Source organism: Antedon mediterranea, chromosome 10 (genome assembly GCF_964355755.1).
Source record: "Antedon mediterranea chromosome 10, ecAntMedi1.1, whole genome shotgun sequence".
Classification (NCBI taxonomy): domain Eukaryota; kingdom Metazoa; phylum Echinodermata; class Crinoidea; order Comatulida; family Antedonidae; genus Antedon; species Antedon mediterranea.
In genome coordinates this window covers 7,300,078-7,310,659 of record NC_092679.1, presented here as the reverse complement: position 1 = coordinate 7,310,659, position 10,582 = coordinate 7,300,078, and the positions used below count along the sequence as shown (strand labels likewise).

Genomic DNA, 10,582 nt, shown 5'->3' with positions numbered 1-10,582 from the left:
AAGAAATTGTTTTAAATTGGTAATTAATTTAGGCAGTTACATTAATATGTTCCATTACTTTTACAATCAAAACATTAAAATGTAATTATAATTTAAATTATATAGATTAAATTAAAACATTTAAATGCGTAACACTTTCCGAAAAAAATTACAGAATCATTCGTCAGTAAAAGGGCCGAGTGTCATAATTTATAACTGCGTGTTCAAATGATAATAGGTTTGTACGCGCGTGTTCAAAGTATGATATAATAAAGTGCGTGTTCAAGTTATGATAAAAACGGAACGTTGTTTCTACGCACTTGTTTAAATCATGACATTGTAGCGCGTGTTCAATTGAAAACGGAACGTTGTTTATACGCTCGTCTTCAAATTATGAAAACAGTACGTACTCTCATGTTCCATGTGTCTGTTGGTTGGTGGGGTGGGAGGGGGGGGGGCGTGGGGGGTGCGTATGTTGTACCTCTTCTTTCTCATTTCTAACTGTCTTGTTATTTCATAACATTTTAAAACAACATTAGGCCTATATGAAAATTTCAAATAGTCGCTTAGTTCGATTGATTTTGATACATCTTCTAATGATGTACTTGCCTGCTAAACCACATTTTGAAGTTTGATACCTTAAAATGGTAGGCCTACAGGTATTGTGAATTACCATGAGTTATGGGTTATATCAACTGAGGCATCGGCTTGGCCAATAACCTCAAGACGTTATCGTATTATGGACTGGAATGTATCCGATGCATTGGTAATTAGTGAGACATACATCAGGTGTGTTTTAGGTTGTCTATTTTAACTCTAAATGCTGCCCATATGTTTGTTGTTCTAGGAATAATTATTGTATCTGTTTAATTTTTGTAAATTTATTCTGGGCGTTTGATAATAATGATGTGGTTTTTCTATGCGCGAGTACTCTTCTTCATAATGCATTGATTTTCCTTATAATAATATCCATATTTATATATGTATAGATATTATACTTTATATATTTAAAGTATATACAATGGCATGAAGTAATTGCAGTGGTATTCTATTTTTGTGCGCGCGTGGTTTCTCAAACCAGATTCCATCAGTTTATAAAAATGCGCGTACATTAGTTTATCGTATTCTTGAATCAAAATGGCCCATATTATAAATAATAGTAATACTGTATGTGTATAGGCTTACTGTATTGAGTCAGTTCGCATACGCATATCCTATTTTGTATTTCTAATCACCAGCTCTCTGCAAATTTTAAATACAAGTCAATTACTTACGTTACCCTGGCCTTCTAAAGTTTTGTAAAACTTTTTTAGAGGGCGCTGTAAGTATTTTTAACCATATCACAACTGCACTTTAGACGAAAAATAACAGTATATAGTATAATATTACTTCCGGCCGTACGTGCTGCGCGGACACTGAGCAGCCAAAATAACGCATATTGCAAATTAAGAGTCAAATTTATAAATAGAGTTATATAATTAAAACGTGGGCTCATGAATTATCCCTGTTTGTTTGTGGGGTCGACGAATGAGTAATGCAACATGTTTTTCTGATAATTTATGTGTGGGTTTTCGATGATTTTGTTGTTTGTATATCCGGCTATTAGAACAACACATTTATTTAAACGACCTGTTAAGTTGACATAACACTTTGGCATTTCGGCAGGCACCTACAAGGAAACTCGTTACCTACTTGTACACCCCGTGGCGCAATTACTGGTACAATTAATCAAAACATGTCACGGTTGTATTATGTGTTTGTTTAAGTCAGCAAGCCACACGTTTAATAGTCATACCACAATTCAACATTTGAGTATTAATGAGGACATTTTCAATTAAAATATACCGAAAGTAGACTTGAACTCGGACGTACTGTTAACATCTCGAAAACCACTGTTAACATGGAGAGGACGCAGCAGCGATTCATTGATAGCTCGCTAGGTGACAACATTGCTACCGGTTCAAGCCCGTTTTTAACTTTAAAGTTTGATGTATGAGTTGATGACGTCAGCAGTTTACTGCAGTATATAACAATATATTTCTTACAAAAAACGCTGCTCGCTTATTGAAAAATATTTTTTATTGCAAATGTTTTGGAATGTGTCATTTTATTGTCACATAATAGTTATTTTACCTGAAAAAAATTTAATTGAAAGCAACAAATACTTAAATTGTCTGTCAGACAATGGTTTTTGGGTTTCTTTTCTCTTTTTATATGTGAATAAATATTATTTTTTTGTTACAGAAGTGAATACTAAATTTCTGTCACTTAAGTTAATTGTATTGCTAAGGTCAAGTCTGGCGGTCACTTCATCACCCTAGATATTTCAAGTGTGAAGTATCCTATTACAAACACAAACTTTAATGGATTGTTTCGATAATAATTCAATGAATATCTGACAGTGAATATACCAGAAATGCTTTGGGATTTGTAATTTTAGCATGACATGTCCTAATAGACTCTTTTCCCAGACGTTTTTTGGGTCTACTGTGTAGCAGCTTATAGTGGAGTTTCCATTTTCGCAAAACTGTCGTCCTTAGAACTATAACTGCTGCTTGCTTTAGCTTCTGATTGAGTAGTCCTAATGGGACGTAGCGGGCTAGAGCAGCAGCGTGAAAAAATAAATTGAGGGGTCAGTGTGACCAATTGTGTCGGATGTTTGTTAACGATGGTGATAATGATTATGATGCTGATGAAAATAGTGGTAACGATAATTTATGACGATTGTCACGTGGGTGCTGACGACGAGCAGGATGAAGGAAGTTAAATGAGGAAGATGACGAAAAGAGATGAAAATGCTGATAGAGAACGATTGTGTTGACGATGATAAAGCGTCCACTATAGCATACCCAGTTACCCTTTAAGCTTGGTTACCACTCAATGCAGGCAATTTGACCAATCCAGAAGCGAATGACTTTTCGAAATGCTGTTGATTGGTTAAATTGCCTGCATTGCCTGTACGTAGGCTACGCCCTTGCATCCTTTAAGTGGTAACCAAGAGTAACTGTGACGACGATTGATCTGTTGATTCACTATCCAAATAGGTGTTTATGTGAAAATTGTTTAATTTGTAATCGCATATAACTGAATTATCAATTGTTGTTTTTATAATAATTAATATCAAAATTTTAAAATGTTAAAGTTTAAGTTGTTTCACTATTGAGAGGGGCGCCCAAATTAAAGCTTGCTTGCTGTGGCGTCCCTTTTCCACTTACCAACTTCTTTTCTTGCATTATATTATTTATGTTCATTATCAGTTGTATATTTACAGTATTATGCTACTCTGTATTTTGCTTTATTATTTGAAAGCTTAAAGCTCTGTCTACACTATCAAACTAGTTTGACCCTTTTAGACTAAAACAAGTAATTGTTCTGTGATTCCTGAACACAGGTTTGTTATTATGAAATAAAATAATTGTTTACAAAATTGGTGGAAAAACCAAAGAAATTGTATACGAATGTTCACTCAAGCATTTTATTTAAATAATTATTTTCTCCATATAAAAATGTTTACATTTTGTTAGCAATCGCGAACTCCTTCTTAATTATTAATTAGATTAATTAATGATCATTATGACGTCACTTGTATCGAACACTTACCAAATACATCAAACAAATAACATTCACTTGTTATCATGCACCGTACCAAGTTATACTCCTGGTTGGAGATACACACGTACTGTCGTGTTTTATGCAAACTTATCGGTTCTAAAAATAAACACAAACAATATTTTTAAATAAAAAAAGAAGTATTGGTCCAAAACGTAGGACATATTTTCTAGCGTCAATAATACCGTACAATAAATAATGTATCATACGGTACTGTACTAAATAAGCGTATACAACCCTAACCCTAAAGCTGGGTTCTCATTAGGATGCAACGCAAATACGTAAGCGCAACGCAAATGAGTTGACCAATCACGACACGATGGCTTATCTTAATTGTGTTCGCTTGTGATTGGTGGTCAATTCATTTGCGAGAGAACTAAGCTTTAGCGCGCTAAATACGCTCTGACCCTCACGTCACGCAAAACCACGAATCCTAATTTTTTCCAAAAACATTCAACGGCCCCCGGCCCTTTATTGTACGAATAATATATTGCACATCACTCACACAAGGTGAGGAACAAAGAAACAATTAAATTGGCGATGTTCCGTTAATTAAGTCATGAATGTGATATTGAATAATATTGAATGGTCGACTAGACAAGAAAATGAGCCTATAGAAATAACAGAATGCACTAAGTGTGCTTAATACTAAAAAGTCGATTATAGAGTACAAGGCCTCAGGTAACAGTGAACTGTACATTAAATCTTTTACATGTTAAGAAAACTCTTTTGCTATGCCTGTAGGATTAACATTGGAAGATTACTCAGTCGGTACTATTCTGCAATATTGCTGTCTAAATTGGTTTGATTTGTGCTATTTAGGATTAAATATGTCTGGAGAGTAACATCCGATGTTAAGAGGGAATACAGTGCGTTGTTCAATTGGTCTGAATCAAACCCTGCTATTGCATGATATGTTTTGAAGTTCTGAATTTTATTTTAACGTAGCTTCGCTTTATTCCATGTTGCGATTCTATTTATTGTTTTCCTTCTTCTACTCCCCCCCCCCCCCCTCACCACCCACGTTTAAATAACTATGTAATAGTTCTGATTGAACACAATGGAATGCAGTAAACTATTTACATATTCTCAACAAGTCCCGTCATACGTTGTTTGTAGCGAATAAACAATAGTAACACGTGAGCTACCTATTTTAAGCATTTTTAGCGTGTTTTTGCGTTTATTATACCGTTATATTTGTGTATTTAATTTTACTAAAATAAACAATTCATCTGAAGAACTGTGTAAACAGTACACGTAGGAATGTCTACCTACATCCACACTCTTGTACCACCATGTCCTCGTACTGGCGAAGAACAACATTGTCATTCGTATCAAAATACAACATTGAAATCGGTGATAAGTTTGTCGGTGTACAACAGACGGGAGGTGCGGCCGATTTGTCTAATGACACGACCAAAGTCTGCATTATAGCGTGGTTTGTTGTGTTAAGTCTTTCGTTCATTGGGAAGGGACATTCCCCAGCACAATAATACGCTTGATACGTCATCGGTGCGATAATCCAATCATCCCATCCTACGTCTTTGAAATTCACGAGTAGTCGATTTCTTTTACAGATGTTTGGATTGTTGTTGTGGACGTCTGCGGGTTCTGCGTCACGCCGGATCCGACTCTTGCACTGGCTATGGTCTATTGACACGACGATTAGGGACGTTTGACTAGAGAGTAGATCTCTTTCGCTGTCTAACGAATTACCGCTAAATTGAAAAGCTACGTATAGTTGAAGATTCTTCATCGATTGCGAGCGAAATTTCTCGACCAGGTCTAGAATACCAATGACTGCGTATTCGTCAAATTCGGATGTAAAGTTATGCAACGAATGAAACTCTAAAATAGGTTGATCGTCAAGAAGATTGTTTTCATTAAATTTGTTTCGTTTAAGTAATTGATAAAGAGAAATTTTAACTGCCGTGTGTCTATTGTTTGCCTCATCTCGGTTCTCAAAAATTCCAAAATTGATTTCAGCTTTTGTTATACTTTCGGTCTCTGGGATTGTTGACAGGTTGAAGGAAAGCAACTGATGGTAACGGCCACTTCCGGTGCTTGATTTACGCATGCTCAGACCTGTCAATAAGAATGATAATGATAATACATTATATTAATTAATAAAAATATAAGTTATTACTATTATAGTCAACATACTTTATATCTTTATTCAGTTTATTGCAAAGGTCTGAATGGATAGACCAACGCGTACGGTATGCGTATATCGCGCAATAAATGACGGACATCAGCAGCAAAAGGTAAAAAATAAATAAGGTGATTTTTTTGATTTATTTTCTTAAATGTCAAATATCAGTATCAGCAACGTATGCTTACTATAGATCTTTATAATTTATTACGGTATTACATTGGGTTTATAGGCAGTTACGCAAAAGCTGTGGTGGTCGAAAATTTTCTGTAAAATTGCTGGGCACTAAGGAATTATTGTTTTCAAGTCATTACAATGATATACAACCATCTCACTGCGAGACATTTACATACAAACACGTAGAAATTATTTAAAAATTAGTTAAAATACTTTGGCTGGTATTTAGGTTTTATCACCCGTACTGCAACAAGTGGTACCGTATGTCAACTACCATTATTCATTGCAATCCAAGTTATTTCACAAAAAATATTAATATAAAGAAAAGGTATCCTCCTTTTAAAGTCTATGTTACTCCACATCGTCTAAATCGAGTATAGATAGGTGGAAAGGTGGAGGTGGAGGGGGGGGGGGGGGGCGGGTGTAAAATAATTGTGTTATCCAATTATTTCTATACCAAAACTATAGGTCGTTTTTTGTTCAACGAAATATACTGTAGGTAGAAACTATAGTGGTTTTCGTTCAATCAAGACCTAGTAGCCTATACTTTAAGAGATAGTGCACTTGTCGTTCCTTAACCATAGAAGACTATTTTGTGTGTTACGCATCGGCTATGAGGTATCTTTTCTAATGTATAGTTGACATACCTGTATTTTGCAAACTTCTAACTGTGTTGCCCGGAATATCATTGTCATCGAATCCGCATCGGCTACTAGTCGTGAAGATGTTGCGTTGATGCTGTTCCTCTATCCTTCTGTACATATCAATCATATAGCGAGGAGCCGTAGCGTTTACCCCAATTTTTGGTTTCTGAGTCAAACCAAAGAAGCGAAGGATTCGACTTTCCATGCTATTGTCCCAATTCTTTGTCTCTCCATCAACAACTTCCAATAAAAAAACAATAAAGATTAACACCAACCATTGTACTGCAGGTAAACAACCCCTCATTTTGTCAGTTTCACGTAAATCACCGTCAAGTGAGTGAGCTACACCACCCTCGGGGTAAAACTCGCCGCGACAAAATTACTTTTTCCTCCACGCGGGACTACTGTAAAGCTTTGCTTTAAAACTGTTTTTAAAAGTTTATGTGACGTTTTCGAATGACTAAACCACTTACATCTGCGCCCTGTATGTTGTCATGCGGCTTGGCATTTGAACGCAAATAAATAGCTTACTTCGTGGTGGGTCAGTATGTTAATGCCAGATGAACTTTCAGTCGGAAATGCTTTTTTTACTCCAGTCTGAAAGATGTTGAGATCGTCTGTCTAGTCGCAATAATTGGACCCCCTGATTGGCTGACTCATCATGCTACTCATCTGTATCGGCCAATTACAGAACGATTATTACAGTATTGTCTGATATGTTCATCCCCTTTGTAAAAAAATAGTAAAAAATGTGTGTATCCCATAAAACAAAACGTTAATTCTGCACACGCTATATATTACACGAATTAGTTATAGTAGGCCTACAGGAATTTTTGTTTCAAATGGCCAAATTTCGACCTTTTTATTTTTTGACATAAATGGTTACTATACGTCTATAAAATGTTATAACGCAATATATGCACTTATTTAGCAATACTACCGGTATTGCATAATAACAGTGTTTTAAAAAGTGCGTATTTTGCTCATTTTTCGAAAAAAATCCATGTAGGCCTACCGTATATAGTACAATACGTTTGAACACATAGCGTGATTCTACTCATGGTCGAAATCCCTGTATAGTACAGGGATTTTTTTCGAAAAACTGGATTTAAGCAAAATACTAGTGAGGATCTACTTTGAAAAGAATATTTTTTTACAAAAAATTGACAAAATATCGACTTTTTAAAATTCAATTATTATGCGGTAATATTGGCATATAGGCCTAGTGTGTATGATCATAGTAATTTAACTAGTTATGTCAGGGTCAAAATTTAAAAATTTCTCTGAACACATTCTGCGCATGTCATATGAAAAAATAATCATAAAAAATACACAATTTTAATTTGATAATATTATCTTGCGTTAGGTCAAAAAATAAAAAGGGTCGAAATTTGACCATGTTTTTAAAATTAAAATCCCTTACTATAGGCCTACATTTTTTTTAATGATCACAATATCGATTTTTCAAAATGTATTGAGGAAATAACATGCACGGCATGTAAAAAAATAAATGGTTCGAACAACTATACTTTTTAGTATATACTGTAAATTGTAGAAACAGTTTCTATAATTTACAGTATGATTTATATATATTTTACACAGTGCTACGCAACACAATTGATTTACATATACTTTTTAGTACACTTTGAAATTAGTTACTATCTACTAATTGTAATAATAGAGGTACACAAACAGCATCTGTTAAATAGACATATTATACTTGTACAATTATTACGAAAAATGGATTGCAAGTACACTGGTGCCTTCAATAAACCGTGGATAAACTATCATTACATGATTATTGGTTAATACATTGATAAGGATAGCGCGTATGGCACCGGTGTACACACATCCTTGTCTAGCGCGTGGATCATTTGATAATCTGTAGCTGAAAGATTTCCCATAGAGCACATTATTGACAATGATCTCATTGCACCAATGTGCGTGTAACGTTTTGTTTTAGCTTTTTCTTTATTTTATTTTTACCATTTACGATCCAGCTAGCTAAAGGCAAATTAATGACAAATGACAATGCTAAGTTAATATAATAAGTTGTATATAATTGATTAAACTTTGTATAATGAGGGTGAATGAAAACAACAAAAGCTGATATGCATGAGGTCCTAAAAACGAGAACGATACAAACATGAAAAAGAGAAAAAGATTAAAAAAAAAAAAACAATAATTAATATAAAAAATACATATAAATACTGTGTACAAATATATATAACATAATAGGATACTATTGATGTAGGGAATTAAGACACTATTATTACAAGTAGGCCTACATAGGATACGTTTAATTAATCGATATATTATTACCAATACAAATAATCGATATATTAATACCAATACAATTAACTGATATATTGATACCAATACAACTAATCGATAGATTAATACCAATACAATTATTCGATATATTAATACCAATACAATTAATCGATATATTAATACCAATACAATTAATCGATATATTAATACCAATACAATTAATCGATATATTAATACCAATACAATTAATGGATATATTAATACCAATACAATTATTCGATATATTAATACCAATACAATTAATCGATATATTGATAACAATACAATTAATCGATATCGATATATTATTAATATTAATATATCAGTATCACAAGTATTGATATCAGTTAATATCTTGTTCATATTTTTATATATTTTGTTATCAATACTGTTAATTAATACCAACACAAATGATTAATAAATACAGCGTATTAGTTGATATCAATACAGTATAGTATAGTACAGGGATTTTTTTCGAAAAATGGCCAAAATACGCACTTTTTTAAATACTGTTATTATGCTATAATATTGCTATATATGTGCATATATTGCGTTATAAGCATCTTATACTATAGACGTATAGTAACCATTTATGATGTAGATAGATGTATTGTCCCTTGAAACACAAAAAAATGAAGGTCAAAATATTCTAAATTTAAAGTGGCCATATCAAAGTAATATTAAAGTTATTCACTATAAGTCGAAAATTTGAGCCAAAAACAACAGGTTTACGTAATTAACAGGTAAATTAGTTTGATTACATTTCATCTGGAAAATCGTCACTAGCGAAAGTAAACAAAGATTTCAAACCATGAGTACGCATTATATATATGCTAAATTAGGATTGTTTACAACTCGTCACGGTTAAGAAGGTATTTTCACACAGATCATGAGGAAGTTTTATGATTATGCATACAGAGTAGCCAAACAAGCGCGTTTCATTATGGGATATGTTTTGATTGAAAACTTTGACTGGAAGTCAAAGTTATTTTTTTAACAAAAAAACGTCTGTATTTCAGTTAATTTTTTTTTTTTTCGAAACATTTTTGGTGATAGTTAATAACTATTATGATACTTCAAAATGACCCACCTTTTTTCGAAATCTTTTATTTTTAATTTTTTTGGAATTAGTCAAAGGTCGAAATATGGCCATATTTGGAAAAAATCCCTGTACTATAGTACAGGGATTTTTTCGAAAAATCGCAAAAATACGCACTTTTTAAAATACTGTTATTATGCAATAATATTGCTATATTATGTGCATATATTGCGTTATAAGCAACTTATAGACGTATAGTAACCATTTATGTCAAAAAATAAAAAGGTCGAAATATGACCATTTTTTGAACAAATCCCTGACCTTTTTTGACATAAATGGTTACTATATGTAAAAGTCCCTACTATAGTACAGGGATTTTTTCCAAAAATGGTCATATTTCGACCTTTTTATAATACTGTTATTATGTGCATATATTGCGTTATAAGCATTTATGTCAAAAAATAAAAAGGTCGAAATATGGGCATTTTTGGAAAAAATCCCTGTACTATAGTACAGTGATTTTTACGTATAAAAACCATTTATGTCAAAAAACCCGACCCGATACTTTGTTAGCATGCGCTCAATAAATCAAATTAATTTTCCCATAACTCACAATGAACTTAAAGATGCATTTTCCCCATAAAAAAATAATTAAAACAAACGCCATTT

At 33.1% G+C, this 10,582-nt stretch overlaps 1 protein-coding gene across 1 annotated transcript; it reads right to left on the bottom strand.

Moving 5' to 3' along the window:
* Positions 1 to 4,598: 4,598 nt before the first annotated feature.
* Positions 4,599 to 7,171, bottom strand: LOC140060002 (univin-like). The gene is made up of 2 exons (XM_072106024.1): positions 6,565 to 7,171; positions 4,599 to 5,673 (listed from the first exon to the last, which is right to left on the bottom strand). Exons 1-2 carry the CDS (start codon positions 6,863 to 6,865, stop codon positions 4,856 to 4,858), a joined length of 1,119 nt encoding a protein of 372 aa, XP_071962125.1. The 5' UTR covers positions 6,866 to 7,171; the 3' UTR covers positions 4,599 to 4,855.
* Between the last annotated feature and the right edge of the window lie 3,411 nt (positions 7,172 to 10,582).